Genomic DNA, 23,362 nt, shown 5'->3' on the forward strand with positions numbered 1-23,362 from the left:
CGTGCTACTTATGGGCCTGGTATGAAAAGGTCATTACATTTATCAGGGTCATTATGGCTTTGGCTCCGTTTCTTTGATATTTGTCTGGGGGCTACAGATCAACACAGCTTATTTATATATGACTATGCCACTTAACCTTGTACTGCTTTCATCAGAATCATCTGCATGGACCTATCAGCATGGACAGGAACAGAGAGTACGGATAAACACGTTTTACCCAGGAAACCAAGTTATAATGGCTCTTCTTAGCCTTACTTTGTGAAATGGAAGCCCTACATTCAGCCCCTTGAGCTGGCCAAGATCTTTTTGCTTTGGGAGGCAGAGCTAAGACTTCATTAACTATACTGAGATAAAATCTCTGGCTGACCGTCTATTTTATGAAGCTTTGAAACCTGCAGCCCTTCAGAAGGGAAAAGATTTTTCTTTCTTCTCCTGCATACGGAAGTTACTATGTCTTCTAGCCTAGGTAGCTCTGCTCAGTGAGCTTTACTAATGGAAAAGTCACTGGATTAAACCACTGCCTTGAGATGAACCTGAATGAGCACATTTTGCAAAAGACCAGGTGATGCCCACAGTTAATGTTTTCTACAGTTTAGTGCCATGAGCTGGAAAGACCTCTCTAATTTTCATGAAACCTAACATTTGAAAAACAAAATACTTTCTTCAATATGCCTTTCTTGAGCTCAGGGTTTAGTACAGATCCCTTACAGTATGCATGAGCTTTCTACTCTGAGTGCAGCCCTGTTCTGTTTGTCGTTCATGGGTGATAGTAGGCATTCATTCATGCTGTCTCCAAATTAGTTTTTGTGTAAGCATGGTGTCAAGGAAGTGTCATGGTTGTGTAAGCACGTGTAACCAGATGGCCTAGGTTTGATTTCTAACCTGGGGCTTCACCCATCGTGGAAGAAAATGCCATCTGTCAGTATCTAAAGGATCTTCAGTGACACATAACAGGGAATTCAACCTGGAGCTGAAAGAGGATCGCACACAGCAAAGTCCTAAGAAAAGAACTGGGGCCAGAATCCAGGCACAAAAGAATCTTGCTCAAAGTGCAGAGGTTTCACACATTTATTAGAACAAGCAGTAAACAAAAGTCTCCTAAGTATAAAATCTAAATGTTCTCGAGCCCTCATCCCAGACAGGCGAGTCACAGCATGAAGGGCAGATCCAAGTTCTTCTCGCCAGTGCCGAAGCAGACATAGCCGTACTGCTCGGTCATTGGGACATGGTAGAACATCAGTCCCAGCCGCAGCAGGCTCCGCAGCACCACCACAGTGCCTCCCTTCTCTAGCTGGACAGTCCAGGAGCCTGTGCAAGAAAATGCCATTTGTCAGTATGTCACAAGTGCAGTCCCTGGAAGGGAGAAAGAGGCAGCATTCCTGGAGCAAGCTGTCCCTAAGCTGAGAGGGGGGCTGCAGTGCGTTCTGCCTGACCAGTTAACAGTGCACAAGGCTGCACTGGAGTTTGTGACACCTGAGAAAAGGGAAGTGAGGGAGACCAGAAACCTTGATACCTTTTTATCTTTTGTCAGTTCAGCGTTACAGGCTGCCCTCAATTCCAGATGTCTGTGTCTAGCTTCACAGAGTAGCATATTCCATGGCTATGATAGTAACGCCATATGCGTCACAGGAAGGGACCCTGGAGCTCCAGACTTGTATACTTGATCCCTAGGAGAGGCTAGAGCTATTCTTGGATGCTTCTGAGCGGGCAGCAGTTACTCTACCAAGCTGCCACCTACTTGGTCTAGCTACTAGCTATAGAGAGCCAAGACTAGCTATAGCAATCCTGCATAGTATGGAATTTATTTTTAAAATAAACTTGTAGCATTAGTAGTGAGAAGAGGAAGAAGACACTTCAGCTCCAGAGAAGACTGGTTTCCCTGATGCAGCAACTGGGAAAGAGGAAGAGAGCACGAAAAGCAGGGTATTTCTTAGCTCAGAGAATTTTGCAGAAAAGGTTAATTCTCTTCAGTCTTTCCTGGCTCCATCATTGAAGAGGATGTGCGTGGTACGGGCAAAGGGATTAGTTTCCGCATTGATTTTGCTTTGGCTCTGCGGAGGAGGTTCAGAGCCAGTGTGAAAATGCAATTTCTCCTGGATGCAAGGAGCTCTGAGCCACTGAGTGTTTGTTTTGCATCTGACACAACAGCCTGGGAACAACACAGGAGGGGAGGGGGCTGGAGCATCAGCCTGGATTCAATGCCAGAGGGCAAGGAGCTGCCAAAAGAAGAAAATACCAGCTTCAGCACCAAATCAGTAACGCCTAGAGGCTACAATGTAAGGAAGAAGGTTCCTGCTGAATCTTCATCTAAAAGCAAAAGCAGCAGGCCCAAATAAAAAAGTGCAGTTGGAGCTGTCATACTACTACGGGCCTGGAGTCAAGCGGTCAGGCTGTCTGCACCCAAAGTCAAAATCTGCCAATTCCAGAGTAAGCAGAAAGCCCGTAATGTGTTGGGACAGTTAGACGGTATTCATTCTTGTAGATAATTTTAGGCTCATCAATTTATGCTGTGACTCATGCTTACTTATGTCATGGTTAGCCTGGGGAAGGGCTTCTGTGATTGCTGTCAGCTGCCAGTCCTCCCCTTCCCACTCACTTCTGACTCTTGGCCAATTTTAGTGGCATCCGACAAAGGGTTGAAGTGTTTTAACACCACAGGTTCCTACAACAGGTCTCCACAGGACACGGCCCAAGGGTCGCCTGCAGCTCCTGAAGCTATTTGTTTATCTGCCAGCAGCTGTGGGGAAGCACAGGCTGTTTGGCTCGCCCGGCAGCAGCTATCTGGGCAATCAGTGCTTGTAGCTTTGGGCTCTTGCACACTCACTTGCGGTACATGTAGTCTCTGAAGCAGTTCATGGCAAACTGCAGTAGTTGAGGGCTCGCTGGGGGGGGGGGGAGGTTGAGAGGAAACAATATATATGGTGGCTGCAGAATCAGAAAGGAACACCACAATTCAAAGCCCTGTAAAACCAGGTGTCGTGAGTTCTGCTGCTCACCTGTTACCTCCCTCTTCTCTTTGTATTTCTGTACTTTTCAAAAGTTTCTTGGGCACCACTGTTTCCCCTGTCTCCTTCAGTAGCAAGTTCCACAGGTTGGTTATATCATAATATGCACCGTGTCGTCTTTGATCTGTTACCTTTCAAAGTACCCTCTTCAGTTACGTGCAAACATGGAACTAAATGGACAGCAACACCTGCCTTCCATGGCAGTCACTGAACTTTCTAACAAAGTGACTCTGGCTGCAGGATAGAAGTACAAAAGAGACATTCACATTCTTTTAAGGACTCGGGAGATTTCCATACCGGAGAGCTTACTTCTGACTCACTCAGCTCCATGTTGCCACTAAAGAGAAACAGCTGGAATCTCGGTAAAGCAAAGCGCTACTTCATACAGAGCAGGATCAGTACAGGTGTGTGCCATCTTCCTTGCACTGTGACATTCCTTGCACACGTCCTAGTTAAAGCATGAGCTAGTGTCTTCACACACAGTGGTTTCACAGACAAGGCAACCCCAGTCTCCCATGCAGTCTCTCCAGTGCTACTCATGTGGACACAAACTGAACTGGACCTTGGTCATAGCTGGAGTAAAACCACATATTAATGGTTCAGCCACTGGGATTACAAATTCTAACTGACTGGGTCTCTGACAAAATCTGCATGTTCTTAAGAAACTTCACTACTTGGATAGCATGGAAACCCAGGTGAAGAACGTTTCATGACGAGCCAGATCATCCAGTGGCTGAAGCACTACAGCCATCTGCTGTCAAAGGACAAGCTTTCAAACAGTTTATTGAACTTTGCCTCTAAAAATTTTCACCATTTGCTCGTGGCGGTAGCTAGACTATGCATAGGGGAGTTGAGCAACAAGTGGCAAGCAAATAGGTCTGAATATGTGACAAATAACTTCTTCCATTTCTCCTTTGAACACCGACTCTGCTTTCAGTGCAGGGTTCTTGCAGCTTGCGCTTGCAGAAATGATCTGCAAGCCCTTTATCACGTACTGGTGGTTCTTGCTGCGGCTTTACACATTGGTTTGCAGGGGGGTGACTGTAAACTTTTGAAAGAGTTTCTCTGACAAAAAGCTAATGGAACGAGGAACTCTCATTGTCTTTGATTTAGGACCAGTCCTCTGAGAAGCAAGTCTGTCAAGAATAGGACTGTGCCTTGCCTTGCTGGGTGGTGAGAGCCTCTAGGGATTATCTGGTTTGCTAAATGTCTCCCAACATACTGGAAGCATCCAGCAGCCTGGGTACATGTGATAGCTTGTGTGTGTGTGTGTGTGTATATATGTTCATGTACACAGATGAATCCTCTGCCCAAAACTTTTTACAAAGAACAAAAAGAAATGCCTGGAGCATGACAAGTGGGAAAGGTGAGAAGGAAAACAGGTATATTAATGCTCTCATGAACTATATCTGGATTCAGACTCCTTTTTGCTGGACAAATTCAGAGAAAAGCTAGAGTAAATACAGTTCAACTTGATTTAATCCCCTTATCTATGCTCTGGGGCAATACAGTACGTGGATCCATAGTGTCACACAGGCTTATCTATCTCTGCAGAGTATTCATCAGCAGTTAACTCTGCTGATCAAAGGAACGTCCCATGTACCTTCACACCTGGCAGAAATGGACAGAAGTAATTGAAGACAGCTCCATTCACTTTTATGCTTGATCTCTGAAGGCTGTGATGTGCAGCTGTTTCATTTCCCCACTGTCTGTCCAAGCTGCAAACTCCCAAAGGGCTCAGATTTGTCATTTCATAAATGTGAGACCTTTGGGGAATATTAAATTGTTACAGCTTTCTAGCTCTTCTCTGATACTTGATTCTGCATCTAATTCTATGCAAATAGGGACAATAAAGTTTTGCTGATGCTGCATAAGTCTTCCTGTGAAATAAGGACCTAAACAAAACAAGCAGGTTACTTCAGGGCAATCCCACCTGGACTGACACAACACTCGTTGAAGACAGGAAAAAAATTACATGAAACTGTCTGAAACTGTAATGTCATTTTCACTCAGATCCTGTTTTCAGCAAGAATTAGTCATAGAGCTGCTCTTTATTCTGCAGAGCCAAAAAAGCAGCAGCCATGCCACCTTCTACCTTTTACTAACCACATCACTGGGGACATATTTCTAACACAGCAATCAAAGGTGATCTATTCAGTATACTTTTCCAGGCTGGACCTTTGCAACAGACAAAATCAATTCAGAAACTGCACTGATACACAGTGCTGGTGTTTGCCTTCTAAGGAGGCAGCACATTAAAGTTGTGAAACCTAACCACTTATTTTGGTCCTTTTAGAGCCCATTATCTCAGTCTGTTTTTTCCCATACCTCACCACGTTAGCAGCATTTGAGGAGATGGTCCAGAAGACAAAATTATTTGAACTCATGAGACACGGAGCAAGTTATTCTCCTGGAAAGCTTCAAGACAATTGTGTTCTCTTCCATCACAGCTCAAATCTCACTATATTAATAAAAAATGCTTTTTCAGGCCCACCTTTCTTGTAGGAGTTTGAAATAATGATGTCATAAACCACTCTAAAAGGACTTTAATCAGAAGCTAATGAACAGCACGAAATAATAGCTTAAAATGAATATGCCTTCTTTCCTCCTTCAAGAAAATGCCTTAGAAATGCATTTCATAATAAAATATAAAAAGAGCTGAGAACTGCAAAAATGAAATGCTGTTTTTATCCTTTTTTTTTTCTTTTATCCTTTTTCTTTTCTTTTAAACCTCCCTGCTATTACAAATGGTTCTTGGAGTAAAATCATTGCATAGGTAGCTGTAGGTCTCTATTACTATAAAAATGCAGGAGTGGGATGCTGGGTTCAAATCCTTTCTAATACTGGCTCAGAATACCCCATGGCAGTCCCCATACTGTTCATTGCCCCTGTGTCAGACGACATGTCTCTTGCTGGGAGGCTGAGAAACTCAGAGTATCAGTCTGTAAGGTACACCAAGACTCCTAGATAAAAGTTGTCAGGAAAAAAAATTTACGAACTATTATTTGCATTGGAGGGAATACAAATAGAACTAAGAGACAGCAAGTAAAAGCTGGCTTTCCTAGAGTCAAATACTGATTTTTACTTGCATCTACGTGTGAGCTGTAGCCTATGTTATCCCTAAATCAGACAGCAGAGTTAACTTCACTCATCATGCTTGCTAAGGTACAGGGAACCAGAGGTCATTGCTCTCACACCAGAGATTTCTAACAGTAACACCGCTCTGGTAAGATTTCCATTCTTCAAAATACATTTTTTTAAAAGAGCAAATTAATTCTGAAGCTGCACCCAGCAAACCTAAGGAAGCCAAGCACTGTCTGTGTTGAAACTATTGCCTGTTGCTGCTCCAGAAGGGAAGGGAGGGAGCTGCTGTGTGGGAGGAAAGAGCATGGGAAAAATATCCGCTGGATGAAGATCTGGAGCTTCCTATTCCCTCTTTAGAGCAGGCTGCAGGCTCCACCCCTCCAAACGCAGACAGGAATTCTGAGGAGTTCCTTACATCTTTCCCAAACAAGAAAGTGCTTTGAAGATTCTGATGCTCACCCAGTGTTAAACCACTGCCTTTTTTATGGCACTTCAACAGCTGCCAGGACACCAGAGCTGAATTTCAAAAGTCAGCCTACTTCTCAGCTTCTTCTTCCTTTCCAGTTGCCAATAGAAATCCCTGTCTCATCCCCCATGTCTGTCTCAGCTATGGGCTGAATCTTCTAACTCACAGAGGCAACAGTGTGCGTGAGACATTAGCTTTTAAACAAAAGCCTTTTAAGAAGGTTGTTTGCAGAACTTTCCTGTGGGAACTGGTCCACTTTCAGTATGACCTCTCATAACATTGCTGCTTCGGAGGTGATTCAGCAATGCCTCGTTTCAGTACAAGCTTGAGAAGAAACAGCTTTAAGAGCTAGACAGGCTGATAGAGAGGCTCCATGTCGCAAAAGCTCACAGAGGGTCATAAAAGTGACATTATCAATTCCTCTTCAAAGGAGAAAATGTCTCAAGGGAAAAGCAGCGTCAGCATGGTTGCTCTTACCATTAACGCAATATGCTGCCACATGAGCAGGTTATAACCTACCTTGCTGCAGTTCAGTTCTGAGTGAGGGTGAAGTATGGAGTTATAGCACAAATATTAACACCCACAGAGGGGTAACATAACCGCTTCCCTTTGCAAAAGCAGCCACTGCTTGGCTGCGTGACCCCAGGCACTTAGCTCTGACAAAGCTACACTACACCCATGGGATTTAGCTTCCATTTCCCTCCAACAGAAAATCTAGCACTGCAAAGAGCTTCCTACTTCTAATTTGCTGTCGATAGGAAACAAAGACAAATTGCAAAGCAGAGCAGCTGTAAGGAAATTTTGCTGCACAGACATTTGACGCACAGCCTACCAGCCATAAGGACACACATCCAAACGCTCTTATATGTGGGGCTCAGACTCCTTCATGCCACTTACTGGCTACAAACTAAATCTCTTTCATTTGCTTGACACACCACCTGCACCCCATACGTTAACACTGCTGTCAATATTTCCAATTCCCCATATAACTATTTCATAATAATTAAACAAAAACACAGACTGGTTGCAGGTTCGGTACTATTTTTAAAAGCCTCCAGAGCCAGGAAAGCACAGTTTACAAACAGTCAGATGCTTCCAAGTGGCTCTTGCGTGGTCCTAATGCCTGCCACATCTTTGACACACAAATACAACCATGCCCAAACCTCAAAGTAAAATGGTCTCGCTTCAGAGGGTTTTTCTCTCCATTATCCTCCCCCACTGGGGATGCCTCTGCAGCACAAATGATTAAGACAGCCCTGGGCCTTCCATTTACGCACAAAGTACCTGTTTCCTGCTGACAAGGAAGACCCAGGCATTGCAATGTTGTCCCAGGAGCACAGTATTCAGAAGCCTCCAAGTACTGGCTGAAATGAGGCCGTACTTAGACATCTGACAACAGTGCTGCTTAATCCGGTTAAGCAGGCTCTGCCCCCAAACCCTTATTCCCCTCCTCATCACTCTTCCATCACAGAGACCACAAAAGTGTTTATTTACTGCTCAGTGAACCAGGTCAGGGAACGATCTGGCTGAAAAATAGTTTAGCCAAAAATAAAGTTATTTTTCCAGCTGAAATCTGGCTGCACAGCCAGCAATGCCAACACAAAAGAAGGGACAATACACAGACATAAATGAGCAGCAAAGGATGGGAAAGACTGAAAAAGCTAGCACAGAAGTAACACACATCAAATTACAGCCTCCCTTATAGCCCAGTTAGTTTGCCCTTAAGTCCTAAATCCACCTGATAATTAGAATAGAGCTAGAATCCTTTTAACTTTTGTTGTTGTCCTTGAGAAAAAGATGCAGACTTTGCACAGAAAGCATCCAGAACAAAGATTTGGAACAGGGCTGTGCACTAGAGGAAACAGCAAGACAATATACAATCAAAACTTAGGAGTAGAAAAACTGGTTAAAATCTGTGCTATTTGGATTCTGACAACTGTAATACTGATCATTGTATCTTGGGTCTTCTGTAGTAAATTTACAAATCTCTCAGAGAGGAAAGCACCCTCCTTCCAAAGCACAAGTTTATGCTGGATCTTGTCACACTCTGTATTTCTTGTTCAGCTGGTCGCTGTGGAATCGTTTTTGGAGCGTGGCATGAGTCACGCAGCATCTACCTGGGGAGCCCCTGCATTAATCCATCACCTTCGTGGGCTTCTGTGAGCCCATTGGTTGGTAGGAAGAAAAAGAAGGACTCTCGCCCCTCCCTGCTCTGAATGAAAGACGCTTCCTCTAAATCTTGCTACAGGATTTCAGGCTCAATTCAGCTTCTTTGGGGCTTTTGTCACCAAACAAATGTGATGTCTTTGAAAGAAAGATTAACAGTTTGATGAAAGGATGCAATGGACAACTTTGTTCTAGCCTGCTTCCCCCTAGAGCTTTCGGTCACTGTCACTTTCTTACCCACGGAGAGTATCTGTCTGACTCTCAGAGGAGATTATGGCCACCTTGTAAGATTTTGCCTCTCCTGATAACAAAGCACTGGCCACTTTGAGGAGGTGATAATGATGAACGGGGGCTGGATTAGGGGCAAAGAACCTCACATCGATCTCTGAATTCTGAGAGAACACAAAGCAGTCGATGCTGGGATTCAAAACCCATCGAATGCTTAGAGGACATCCAATTCTCTCTCCTGCAGGAGGGGCAAGGCTACAAGCCCTGTCAGTCCCCCAGTTGTACTTCTTACCTCATCATCAAATTAGCAGGACTAGTTAAAAGAGCTTAGGGTGAGGAACAGATGGCATGGATTATTAACTGTTGATATTCTCATACTAAACTAGATACTAAATTCTGGCCCGAATTACCTGAAGAGCTTACCAGTTTCTGAGAAGACTGTCACACTGAGCGTATCCACACAGCACAGTGCAGTTGTGTTGATATTCAAGCTAATTCTGAACACTAAAGATGGCTAAGCGTCTTCTAATGCCTGGGATATCTTAGCTGTCTCTGCACAGCACAACCTGCACAGCACAACTGCCATACAAATATACCCATAGATGAACTGTCTCATCCTTTTCCCTCTACACACAGCCACGCACCCATTCAGCATGCAGAATTTCAATCTATATGACATTTGCATACAGTAAAGCAAGACAACGCCCATTACTTCCTTCCTGCAAATGTTCTATGGCCAAAGGGGCAGCAAACAGCAAAGCAAAGCTATAAACAGGGCTGGCACCAATGCCAGCTGCTGCACAGGCAGGAGCTGCCACTCAGAAATAGATCACTCCTAGCAAAAGCTGACCTTGTTGTGACTTCAGTGACATACAGACTGCCCTGGGCTTTCCCCTGCAAGTAATTTTTCATCATTCCCTAGAGAAAGGGCTAGGCCAAGGCTGACCGATGTGGTGATAAAACTACAACTTCTGGTTCTAAGAGGCTTCACCCGCATTTCCCATCAGTTCAGCAAGAAGTTCATCTCCTTTTCATGTCCAATGAACCAGGAGCTGAAATGGAGACAGGGTGGGCCATGATTTCTTTTACTGAGAAGGAAAAAACTCAAATACAATCCCTGGAAAGTTGCTACGGAAGACTCTGCTTCTGTCCTCCTCCTTTCACTGCAGCAGTCAGGAGAGTGAAGGATTCCACCACAGCTCTCGGTTGATGGGCAGCCCTGCTCCAGTATAAACTCATCCAAGGTCTCTGACTAAGCAAGACCCCTGCGGTGATACAGACCTAGGACCCAAAAGCAGTGAATGCACGGCTTTATTACCCATGGACACAGAGCCCAAGGAAAACAGACTCCTTTCCAGAAATCAAAGCAGACCACAGACAGCCAGTCAAAAGCTATAATACCAGCTGGCTCTGGAGTCCTCACGTGGCAACATAGCAGGAGAGGTTCCAGTCTGATCTTGAACTCCTGAGCTGGCAGCACCCCAGCTTGTAAGAGGGACAGCATCTTGTATTGCTCCCAGGCAATGCTCTTGGGTCGCTGCAGGCGTAGCCTTAACAGCCTTTAAAGGCTCCTCAGTCCAAAAACATGAAGAGTGTCTGTTGCGACGGAGGGAAGACGCAGTCGCTCAATATGAGTGATCAGCAGACTTCGTTTATTGTCTCTTACAGTCACCTTTTATACCTTGTTATAATTAGCTCATACATATTACAAAAGTTAAGCTCATTATTGGTTAGTTGCCTAAATACCAAGCCCGCCCCTAGTTTCTCTTCTGTAGTTATCTCTTCCCACCTGCAACATTCTTTTCCCACCAAAATCTTCCTGTTATTGTGTAACAAGGACAGCCAAAGACAGTGTATTTTGCTTTACTTCAGATAAGCTGAGAGCCATGTGCATTTTTGTCCAGCCAGCTGGACTATGTCTATGTGAACTTTTTCAGCTAGCCAGTTATCCACAATTCCCCCGTTTTTATTTTGGGCGACATAGGCTTGGTTGACAATCTTCAATAACAGCGTTTTAACACAAGAAAACTACATATCTAAGCACTACTAAAACTATTACCATAATGATCAAAAAAAAGAATAATAATAATCCCGTTTGCTATGAGATTGTATCTTTGCTGTCAAAAGTTCGAGTTTTTCATGCATGGTCCTCTGTGTGTGGGATTGGAACAGATGTCGAATAGATTCCAGAACAGGGCCCATCGCAAAGTGCTGGCAAAGCAGCGTTCTCCCATCGAGCTCCTCCAGCGTGCTCTACAGCAGGTTTCACCCAACGGCTGGGAACCCAAATAGTGCCTGAATTGGTAGAAATACAGACATAACCACGCCCCACATAAATCACCTCCACAGGACCTACCCATTGTCCTGTTTTTGCATCCTTATACAGTACTTTCATGTGTGGTGGCCTGGGGGGTTCTGAGCCAGCGTGGTGCCTTATTATAGGCGGCTCATTACTGTCCCCAAACACACACAAATGATTAAGCACAAAAAGGGCTTTCACCACCCTTTCTCTTACATCCTGAATCTCTTTGAACTTTTCTATATAGCGTTTTAGCGTCCCGTTAGCCCGCTCTACAATTGCTTGTCCAGTTGGAGAATGAGGGATTGCAGTAACATGTTTAATATTCCACATTTGCATAAAGCGTTTGAGTAGTCCGCTACCATATGCAGGACCGTTATCAGTTTTAATAGTAATAGGCACCCCTAAAACAGCAAAGCAACTAGTTAAATGCCGGCGCACGTCCCGGACCTTTTCCCCGGGCTGTGGTGTGGCCCATAACATATGGCTATAGGTGTCTATAGTAACATGCACATATTTCAATCGACCGAATGCAGGAACATGAGTAACATCCATCTGCCAAACATCATTAGACTGTAGTCCTCGCGGGTTGACCCCGCAACCGAGCCCTAAGCCTGAGTTATGGTGACTACATATAGGGCAAGCCTTCACAATGGCCCGAGCCTCCTCCATAGACAGTTTGTAGGCTCGTGCCAATCCCTTCGCATTTTGATGGAAGATCGAATGGGCTTCTCGGGCTCGACAATGTGGTGCTAATGGGGGTTCAGTAGTGATTGCGACGAGACGATCAGCTCGAGCATTGCCCTCTCCGAGGCCTTCTTCCCACTGGTGGCTTCGGATATGGATCACCGCATACGATTCCGATCTCTGTGCGATTGCAAGCTGCAAGCTCACAAGTAGTTCTGTCAAGCGTTGATTCTTTAATTCACGCACGCTTGCATCTTCAATCCGGCTGACTATGCCGGCAACATAGAGAGAATCTGTGACTACATTCAGTGGGACATCTCTCCATCTAATAAATGTCCAGACCACTGCATAGAGTTCTAGCGTCTGTAGAGAATCCTTTGGCTGCGCTTGTAGAATTTGGTGTTGCCACCCTTGCTCATCTTTCCATGTTATGGCAGCGGTCCTAGAGCGTCGACCCGCATCAGTAAAGGCCGTGAGAGCGTGTGGGATAGGCTGGCTGGATCGCTTCGGCTTAACAATCCAGCCCATGTTCTCCATCCATGACAGGATGGGCGATGGGAGTGGTTTCACTATTATTGCTGCTCCATCGTGGAGTAATGCAGCCTGCAGTTCCTCGGAGTTCTGCAAGTACCACTCCAAGTCGATCTGTCTCATCGGCACCCATATCGTGCCAGGAGGAGTGCCATCCACCTGTAAAATACGACAGCGACCTTTCTTGATCAGCTCCGTCAGCGTCGAGATCTTGTCTTGTATTGTGCGTCGTGGTTGCAGTGGGGGAGCTATCCATTCCAATACGATGGTGGAGTACTCCCCTTTCTCCCCCGTTTTTATTTTTTGCTGTGTTAGAGCACCCATGAGGTACTGAGTGCCACACAAGATAGTCAAATCGATGGGTAACCCTACAACACGCCGATGCGTGGAGCGCGCAGTCACCATTGAAGCTATTTGTTGTAACGTTTGTTCTTGCTGTTCAGTAAGCTGTACTGGGGGTGAAGGATCTGTCCCTCTCAACAGGGGGCGTAGTTGATTTAACAGTTCATTGGGGATGCCCACTACAGGCCGGAGCCATTGCAGATCACCGAGCAGTCGTTGGGCGTCGTGAAGGGTTTGGATATCCAAGTGGAGTGACAACTTTTGAGGCTGAATTGTTGTATCAGTGATGCGCCACCCCAGATACTTCCAGGGGCTTGATCCTTGCACCTTTTCGGGTGCTACTACCAATCCCCTAAGCTTGAGTTGTTCAATTAAAACCTGTTTTTGTCGTAAAGAGAAGGGTGTTGGCTGGGCTAACAAGATGTCATCCATATAATGGTAGATTAAAGTCTTAGCCCAGCGTTGTCGCAAAGGTTGTAGTGTGGCAGCAACATAGAGTTGACACAAGGTGGGCGAATTTCTCATTCCTTGCGGGAGGACCGTCCATTCAAAGCGTTGGTCCGGTCCCTCCCGGTTGATCGCGGGTAAGGTAAAGGCAAATCTGCGCTGATCATCTTCATGTAAAGCAATTGTGAAAAAGCAGTCTTTCAAATCTACAATGAGTAAATGCCACCCTTCCGGTATCATAGCTGGGTTGGGTAATCCGGGTTGTAAGGCCCCCATATCATGCATCTGTTTGTTTACCGCTCGCAGATCATGAAGCAATCGATATTTTCCAGACTTTTTCTTGATAACAAAGATGGGGGTATTCCAGGGGCTCGTTGACAGACGCAAATGACCTTGTTGATACTGCTCTTTAACCAGTTCATGCGCCTGTTCTAGACTTTCCCTTTTTAACGGCCACTGCTCTATCCACACTGGTTCCTTTGTCTTCCATCGGAGTGGGATCGGGAAAGTCCAAGCAATGGCCGCCCCTAGAAAGGGAGGTCTGAAGTGAGGACCATCCCCATTTGGGCCAAGATATCGCGGCCAATCAAAGCATGCACCCCCTCAGGCAATGGAATAATTGAGACACAACAGTTTATAACTTTGTCAGCTATAGTCCATCGCAGAAGGGGGGATTTGCGAGCGAGGGTCAATCCCCCCACTCCTGCAACTGTAGCGTTGGTCGTACAGGTTGGCCAATGCGCCGGCCATTTGTGTGCACTGATTATAGAGACATCAGCGCCAGTATCCAACAGCGCAGTAATCGAGAGAGTCTGGTCTCCATACTGCACTGTGACCGATCGCCGTGGTCGTTGTTGCAAGCCAATAGTCAATAAAGCCATTTGCCCTGTAGACCCAAAGTTACCTTGTCCTCGAGGTTGTTCTTGCAGTGGTTGGAGGGTGCCTGCAAGATGCGGTAGTGGAATCAGCTGGGCTATCTTGGTCCCTTTAGGTATAAAGAGTGGGGGAAACAGCGTCTGAGCCATAATATGAATTTCTCCGTGAAAGTCCTTATCAATCAGTCCCACCAAAACATTGAGTCCCAACATGGTGGCTGATGAACGCCCGATGAGTAATGCTCCAACAGCTTGTCCGCGTATACAAACTGGGCCTTGTATGCCAGTAGCAAGTTTTGTAGGCTTTGAGTCCAAGAGGGTACAATCTACTGTTGTTGCCAGGTCCAAGCCGAGGCTTCCGCTGGTTGCAGGTCGGAGAGGAAAGGATTTTGTGCTGCTGGGTAGGCAGCCGCTTTTTGTGTCAGCGCGAGGCGGCTCTTCCCGCTGGGTTGCCCGTTTCCCGATCGACGACAAGCAGCTTCATTGTGAGTGTCCGAGCGGCAGTTTCGGCACCATACGGAGTTGGCATTGCAGTCCCGTCTCACGTGTCCGGTGGCACCGCAACGGAAGCACCGTAGACGAGATGGGCCGCGGTCATTTGATCGCCCAGCAAAGGCTTGCAAAGGAGCAAGGGCTGCTAAGACCTGACTCTGGGTAGACTGCGCCTGCTCTTTTAAAGCACTCCCTAGTTCTTTTATTGCCTCGACTAACATAGCCTGGGGCCCGACTGGCACTTGTGCCATTCTTTCCAAAGCTTCTTCTATGGTCCATGTCCCTGGTAGCATAGCTAGGATGTTACGTGTGGCTGGGTTACAATTCTGTATGGCACACTGCTTTAAAATGGAGCCTTTGAGATAGTCTTGCACCCCAGCCGCCTGTATGGCGTTTGCTACCCGATCAATAAATAACCCAAATGGCTCCTCTCTTCCCTGCTTGATTCCCATATAGGAAGGGATTCCCCCGGGCTCCTTTATACGGTCAAGCGCTAGTCTAGCTAGCCTCATCGCTTCCTTTGCCTTATCCGGTCCCATCAGTGCCTGCGCTTCGGTTCTAAAATAGGGTCCTAAACCCATCAGCTCCTGTAAAGTAACCCCATGCAGTGGGTCCCCTGGCTGTCTAACCACTGCTACCGATTCCTGACAAGCAGCCTGCCAATGAGCGTTAAACAGAAGCTGCTGATGTTGGCTCAAGATTAACTTCATTATACTGCGTATGTCACTCGGGAGTAAGATATTAGTTCCCCAAAGATAATCTAACATTTGCCTGGTGGGTTCCCCTTTTAAACCTGACTCACTCACCGTAGCCCGTAGCTGAGTTAATAATTTCCAATCTAGGTTAGTGAGAGAAACCGTGATATTCCCCTGCGCATCTGGCTGTGAATACGTGACCGGGAAAGCCTCATGCACGATTCCCGCGGCAAAATCGCGTTCACCCTCAAGCATAGCACTGTCTGCTATCTGCTTCCAGACCTTTTGCCTATTTTGGGCAACCTGAAGGCATTCTGCAGAAGGATTCGTACATTCCCTACTCTCTACGGGGTTTTTACGGTCTATCTCCTCGCTTACGTCATCATTCCCCGACGGGGGCGGGGCTGAGGGATTCAACGAGGGCGGCGACGGGAAGGGCGACTGGTCCCAGCTTCCCGCAGCCCCCTGCTGAACCGTCAGCGTACGCACCGAGGGAGGCAGCGGGCAATCGGGGGGGGAAGCCGATTCCCCCTGCCGTGCGGCTACTGCAGTCCCGCTTGCAACTCCCAGCCGCCCAGAGGCAGCAGCAGCCGCTCTCTGTTCGGCTCGATGTTGCAAAAGGGCATTAGTGACAGCCTGCCACGGTTTCATCAGGTTTTTGGCAGTTTTATTGTCGGCTATTACTTCGGCAAACAGCGTGTCCCCATAATTACGCCACTCTGCATGCTCGAAAACCGTATCTGGATTCCCAAAATGACCCCTCGCTACCCCATAAGCTAATAACCCTGGTAATTCCTTTTTACAATCTATGCCCCGAATGCTCCGCTTTTCTAAAAAGCCTTTGAGCAAATCATACGTCGCTTGTCTCTCCGTGCCGTGGTCAGCGCTGTTGCAGCCTTTGCGAGACTTCGGCGACGCGTGGCCGGCGGGACCCTCTGTAGGTGCTCCCGGGCGCGGGGACTGTGCCCTTCCGCCTCCTGCGCTGCTCTCAGGACCGGTACCCGAATCTCCGTCGAACCGTGGCTCGCAGGTTCAGCCCTCTCTAGGGTCCCTGTTCGGGCGCCATTTGTCGCGACGGAGGGAAGACGCAGTCGCTCAATATGAGTGATCAGCAGACTTCGTTTATTGTCTCTTACAGTCACCTTTTATGCCTTCTTATAATTAGCTCATACATATTACAAAAGTTAAGCTCATTATTGGTTAGTTGCCTAAATACCAAGCCCGCCCCTAGTTTCTCTTCTGTAGTTATCTCTTCCCACCTGCAACATTCTTTTCCCACCAAAATCTTCCTGTTATTGTGTAACAAGGACAGCCAAAGACAGTGTATTTTGCTTTACTTCAGATAAGCTGAGAGCGATGTGCATTTTTGTCCAGCCAGCTGGACTATGTCTATGTGAACTTTTTCAGCTAGCCAGTTATCCACAAGTGTCTCTACTTTTGAAGGATGTAGGAGACATGCTTACATATTTGTGTACATCCATTGCATGCCTGTAATCACTAAGGGTGCGAAGAAAGCTATTGAAAAGCCCCAGGACCATTCCAGAAATTGCCTAAGCTTGGAAGGGACAGAGTAGCTTCTCCATACCTACAGTTCAGAAGGTCAATATACCACACACAGCCTGGAAACTCAGGCCATACCTTCTCCTCAATTTGATGCTGCTCTCGGTGCTTTTCTTTCTCGTTTTGCTGTTCTATAGTCTCCTTTTCTGTGCTCAGCACTGACAACGCCTGGACCACAGTGCGCCCTGCTGGAAAGCAGCAGCTACGGCCAGCCTGGAACTATTTCTAGGGATGGATGACTTCAGTTTTAACAGAGAACTTCAGGTACCAATGCTTTAAGTAATAGCCCACTGAGCTAACTGGTTCGATTTTTACATCCAAAAGCCGACTGTTCTGATGCACGCTAATCTGTTTTACTCCTTCTGTACTACTGTGTTATGAAGTTTGTCAAAAACACTTCTATAAATGTCAGGTAACTCCATGGGATGCTGTAGCTCAGTTTCACACATTTACCAGACCTACAGATCACCTCTCCTAACCAGGAATGAGGATAGCTGTGAGCCACACTAGGAGTTTTGTTCTATGTTTTGGCTACCTCTTTTTATCCTTGCTAATATGAAGCACTACCCTCTCATTCATTATGGGTCTTTTAGTTTGAATTTCAGCAAGACAGCTTGAAAAGCCTTGTCCCCGTGTGGCTCTTGGCAGGCTAAGAAGTAAAGTGCTTTTGCTCTCAGTTTTCACAGAGCTGGGGAGGTGCTGCTTATTGTTAAGCAATGAAAGGGGAGGGCTCAGGTCACATCTGTGAAATGTTAGCGGAGAAGGGAGGCTGGGTGAAAGTAGGTGGCCAGCACAGCATAGCACTGCTGGATTTTGCAAGGCCACTGGGGAGATAGCCATTTGTCTTAGAGCCCTGATAACGGGCAGGCTTGCTCTCTGCTAGCTAGCTGGGGGTTGTAAATACCTCTGCAGACACAGACTCTTCAAATGGCTGGAGACTAGGCTGATAGAGGATTAATCGCCTGGAGGGTGGGTCGAAAGGGAGTTAATTAGCTGTGTTAATGCATGGAGATAAAGCAGGTTCGTGCCTCCTGGCCGCCTTACTTCCAGCACCTGGACTTTTGGGGCAACCAAGATGGAGCTACCAAAATGGGCCTTGAGAGTGGCCAAAGGAAATTATCTCCCACTTAGAAACGCAGCCTCTCTATCTTCAAGGGCCCATTAAGCACCAGCTGTTGCTAAACCGGTAAAAAGCATGCCAATGAAGCTCAGAGAACAGGAGGTTATGAGTGTTCTAACCCAGGCTACTGTTCAGCAAGTTTGCAGAAAGGCTAGTGCCCAAAGTATTCAGCCAAGGAAACAGCCACAAATCCCATTGTCTGCAATGCTGTGTAAGGAATGCCTCAAAATCACTGCACTTTCAGGTGAAGAAACGGAGCTACAGACTGAGTGGCTGTCACTTCTTCCGCAGTCAAAATGGTAAACGATCTTCTCTCTAGGCACTTCTCTGGCTGAATCATGAAACAGCAACTAGACAAGACCCACTATGATCCACCCTGCCACTGTATACCCGTTTAGAATGACGCTACGAAATCCCAGCATAACAGAGCCAGAGCAATTACATCTGAGAGGTCTCAGCTCCCCAGTCTACCCTACACAATGCATGGCAATGTCAGGAATCTCCTCAGTCCTCTTTTGAGCCTTCGTGTGTCATAGTTCAGAGTGTAAAGCCAGCTGTACTGAGAGTCCTGTGCTTAGAGTCGCTGTCTCAGGAACACATTGCCACCTTTGCGTTAATGTCACTGACAATGAAGAAGCCCAAACTAAAAATCACCCTCTATGGCTGTCATCAAGTTTACAGCCAGGCATATCAGGAAATCACCTGTTCTGTACTCCTACATTAAACTTAACTCAGTTACTCATGTCTGGGACTAGCAACTTAGATTTGCCTTTGGCTAAAACACAATTCCCAGGAAGACATCCGGAATGATGCTAAGATACCAAGAGACACGAATTCCTCCATTATCCTTGTTAGCCGGTAGTAATTTTACTGTTAAAATTTGTACCTAGTTTCTCATTTTCATTTTTCTGGCTATAATATTCAGCTGCTGATTCCTGTTATGCCTGTCTCTGCTATACTAAATAGATCTTCAATAATCAATACTTAAACTCCATGGAGTATTTACACAGTGTAATACAGTCATTCTCATGTTCTTTCCTGCAAGATAAACAGATTGAACTGTTTATGTCTCTCACCAGCCCTTGAATCCTTTTGTGGCTCTTTTCTGTAACTCTCCAGTTTTGCCATGTGCAGTAATCCAGTCCTGATTCCACTAACAGCATGCGCAGAAAAAAAAATCACCTCCCTGTTCCTATTTGCTACACCCTTGTTTATAAATCTACAGATCAAATTAGCCTTTTAAGTTTCAGGATCAGACTGGGAGCTGATGTTCAGTGGGTTGTGCCTGGATTTCCTTTCAGAGCCACAGCTTCCAGAATACAACTCACAGTCTGGCTTCCAGTCCCTGCTCTTAGGTCTGTGACTTTGCAAGTAGCTACATCAAAATGTACTTTCTTTAAGCAAGCCCAGTTTACCAGATCTCTGTAGCTGTCCTGCCCTTGTCATTATTTGCCTCTCCACCAATTCTTTACTCCTAGATCATTTATAAATAAGTTGAAGAATACCAGTACTGGCACTAGTCCCAGCTGAATCCCCTTCTGACCCTCTCCAGAAATATGCCCATTCAGTGATTTCTAAATTAGAACTACCAATTAAGATAAGTTTAGGAGAATATTTCTGCAATGCTGGGATTTATTAAAGGTTAACATCGTAAGTATGCCACAAGTCTCCTGAGATAATGATTTCAGCAATAACTTACCTGGCTCAGCCATTTTCATTTTTTGACACACAGTAAAGGTTGTCTAACTACCCTCCCATAGCAAACAGTCTGAAAACTGTCTGAAAGAGTATTTTATTGTCTTCATTTCATGTGAGTCCTTATTCTTCCCCAAAACAAACCAGAAAAAAAAATTGAGCATTTCTGCTCTTCCACATTTCTTATCAGCCTTTTTACCTTCACCATTTAGTGACAGTTTCCAGTACCATTACTATGCTTTCTTCTCCTATCAATATGGTTGAAAAAGTCCTCCTTATAGTTGTCAGGGACTACTGCAGGTTATCCTGGCTTCCTTGTCATTTTCTACTCAATATAAATTCCAAATTATATCAATCATTACTTGTTCCCAACTTTCTGTATTTCTTTTATATTGCTTTTTAAATTCTAATTCCTACCCTTATTCCACCAGTGAACTGTGGTAGGCTTTCAGCCAGAAGCAGCTCTTTATTGACTGGGAGTCATGACTTGTGAATAAAGTCTTCTTTTATAAATCCTGTTTCCACTCATATCTTTTCCTATCCACATTTTTCTTTTCCTTTGCCTCCAACATACCTCCCCTCCCGCATCAGTTTTTAACTGCATCAGTTTTTTAACCTGTTGGTGTCCCTTATCTCCATATCAAAGTGATCTGAGTCAGCAATCTGTAACAAAACTCAGAGTCAATTTATTGCTTTTCTGAACTGTACTTTGAAAGCACCAAAGACCTGAATTCTGCATCCCCTGTTTTACTTCCTCCCAAGCTTTCCAGTCTATGCTAGTACCTTAGGCTTTCTCCCATCCCCTTTCATTTGTCCTTGCAGAATGTAGCATAGCCTGATCTGATACTATGGTGACAGTAAAATCATCCTTCCCCCTCCATTTTCACTTTTCCCATCATGTCAATGCTTGACAGGTGACCATTATTTCATACCTATGCAACATTAGGTCATCAAGTGAAAATGCTGTAGGCATGCTAGGAATTTCTGCTATTTTTTCACCATTCCATTACCTACAAGCACATGTAAAACTGCCACAACTCTAGATCCTGACATGCTACCACCCAGGGTGCCAAACTCCACGCAACAGAAAGGACCACACTGGCAATCTGCCAGCAGCTGAAAGGCTATATCTAATTGTGCATAAAGTTGAGCAGATTGTCTGCTTAGACTAGAGCAAACAAGCTTATCTTTAATGCAGACATATGGCCAGCAAAACCTACAGATCCCAGCATGCAACATTATGGCCAGCTGGCCACTTGGATCAGAAAGAAGCATTACATGATCTGATACTGTGGTGACAGAAGATCAGTATCACAACCCCTCCATGTTCAAAAATCATGAGTCAGGCCACTCAAATTCATGAGTTTGGCTCAGAGAGCTGGCGACTTTAGAGGGGATAAGCCAATTGAATTTGCTTTTGAGACAGGGTTTGCATTCTCCCACTTTTCTCTACAATCATTTACAAAAATGTATTTTTAAAGTAAAATCTAATTTACACAGTCACTTGTCTCTGGGAGCTGAGACACCAAGAAAAACCAGACAGACTCACAGTATGATTAGGGGAGGAGCAGCAACATAGTCTGAACTCTTGAAGTGCACAGATAACCCAATAGACAGACACACGGACAGAATCTGGAACCTGCAATCACCACAGATATCACTGATAAAGATGAGGGTGGCAGACAGTTTTGTTACAAAACTCCAGGTTCCTCAATCTTGCACTAAACTCTCTGCTTTTACCGTTGTTTCCTTTATTCAATCTGGTTTAACTTCCTTTCTTCCCACCCCTCAGCTGTCATATAAAATGTTCTCTCTGCCTCCAATTTTCCATTCTGTAAGACACCTCTGCTCTCCTATTATGACACCCCATACATTTGATGACAGTTACACCCTTGACAGCCACCACAGATGTTCAGTTTCCAATTAATAAAGAAAACTATTCCAAAAGAGTTGTTACTTTTAGACAGGTTAAAATCAGCCCTTAATCTCTCAGTCCTGTTCTTTAGGTCTTTTAAGGGAGAATCCTAATGCACGCTGGGAGCATCACTCACATGTTACTCAACCCGGTCAATTTTTTGTGTATTTATTGAGGGCAGAGATGATTTTGGCTTCGGTCACAATTCTAGAGTCAATAGATTTGGGAATTCCTACTTCTGCTCTGACAATAACTGTTCAAGAGTGGATCTAGCCAAGAAAGACAAGAAAAGCTTCGGGTCAAAATGAGGGGATTGGCCAGAGCTATGAACAACATGTCAGGAAATAGAAAGAGCACTGTCTGCGCTGGGTCAGGACCAACATGAACTGGCAGAATTGAAAGAGGGTAATTCAAGACCCAGAGTTTGAGTACCTTGCAACCTGGAGTGAGGGACATTGGCAGAGCCGTGCAGATAAAGTCAGCAGAAAGCCTGTGTCTACCTCCTGTTCTTTTTTTTCCCCCTACATTTTCACAAGCAACCAGTACTTCAGGCAACCTGAATGCTTGTTAAAGGGGGGTGGATTGATCTTTCTTTAATGTCAGAGCTCCTATCTGCATGTGATAGAGTGCAATTAGAAAGGCTACATGCCTTGCTGATCCTGTAACCTCAGCATTTCCCAGACTACTCAAGACTGCCTTCCCTTTCATTGCATCTGTTGATTCTTCTACCTTTACCTTGTGGGATATCATGCTCCAGAGAGTCTAGAAAGTCAGTGGATGGGTCGAGGTCAGCCTTTTCCAGCAGGGTTTTATTCTTCAGGTTAACAGGCTCAGTGAAATGGAAATAGGAACTTAACTTTTTTGCCTCCATCAAAGAAAGACCTGCAAACAGCCATTGATGACCATTAATAGAGTGAGCTAGGCTAACGTTCGTCACACCATAGAGTATCATATCATTTCTCTAATGCCCACAACATAGGAAAAAATCACAATCTTTCTTCAGTGGACTCCACAGAAGACCAAAGACTTGCCGGAAATGGGTGGCATCAGTCATCAATGATGTGCATTGCACGCCATGCTAAGTGCAGTCCTAGCTGAGCAATGGGCACTGAGTTGAGACCAACCCTCTGTGCCCATTTGGTTGCACCCTATATCTAGAGAACTCACTGCAGCTATAAGTGCTAACCGCTGACATAAACTATGCGCAGCAATGGCGGGTCCCACCTTCCCGGTGGCGCCGGCGGGCGCAGGCGGCCGGTGTGCCGGGGCTGAGGGCCCGGGCGGGCCGGGAACCACGCGGGGCCGGTGTACCTCAGTGCCTGGCGTGAGGCGGCAGCCGTTCCCACGCGGTGCGGGGCTGAGGGGAGCGGGGTGGCCGCGGCCCGGAGGCCGTGCGCAGGCCTGGGGCACTGCGGGCTTCCTGGGCAGGCAGGGCAGGCTGTGCCGGGCCTGTGGGGAGCCAGCCCCGGCCCTGAGGGGCAGCAGCCCGCTCGGAATGCGGTTAGGGGTGGCTGCCCTGCCTAGGTCAATGGCCTCCATTTCAAGAGGCCCAAATCCAAATGTACGTCCAAAAGCAGGAGGGCATACAATTACACCAGAAAGGATACCACAAAGGGCTCCACCTTCCTCATTTGTTACATGAACGGCAGCAAAAAAAAAAAAAAATTAAAAAATCCAAACCTCTGAATCTCACTACTTGCAGTGTCTTTTTTTACAGTTCTTACCTAGCTCGTGTACTTCTATAATCAAGTGGCT

The 23,362-nt window shown here is 45.9% G+C and overlaps 1 protein-coding gene across 1 annotated transcript; it reads right to left on the reverse strand.

The window, feature by feature from the left end:
* Positions 1–1,051: 1,051 nt before the first annotated feature.
* LOC129783371 (radial spoke head protein 9 homolog) lies at positions 1,052–22,694 on the reverse strand. Its single transcript, XM_055793355.1, has 2 exons — positions 22,343–22,694; positions 1,052–1,308 (listed from the first exon to the last, which is right to left on the reverse strand). The coding sequence occupies exons 1-2, from the start codon at positions 22,557–22,559 to the stop codon at positions 1,148–1,150; spliced, it is 378 nt and encodes a 125-aa protein (XP_055649330.1). The 5' UTR covers positions 22,560–22,694; the 3' UTR covers positions 1,052–1,147.
* Between the last annotated feature and the right edge of the window lie 668 nt (positions 22,695–23,362).

Source organism: Falco peregrinus, unplaced genomic scaffold (genome assembly GCF_023634155.1).
Source record: "Falco peregrinus isolate bFalPer1 unplaced genomic scaffold, bFalPer1.pri scaffold_35, whole genome shotgun sequence".
Classification (NCBI taxonomy): Eukaryota; Metazoa; Chordata; class Aves; order Falconiformes; family Falconidae; genus Falco; species Falco peregrinus.

Coding starts and splice junctions, on each gene's coding strand:
- LOC129783371 (XM_055793355.1), bottom strand. CDS start 22,559: ATGATACTCTATGGTGTGACGAACGTTAGCCTAGCTCACTCTATTAAT. Junction 1,309..22,342: donor GGAGCATGATATCCCACAAG/GTAAAGGTAGAA, acceptor TTTCTTGCACAG/GCTCCTGGACTGTCCAGCTA.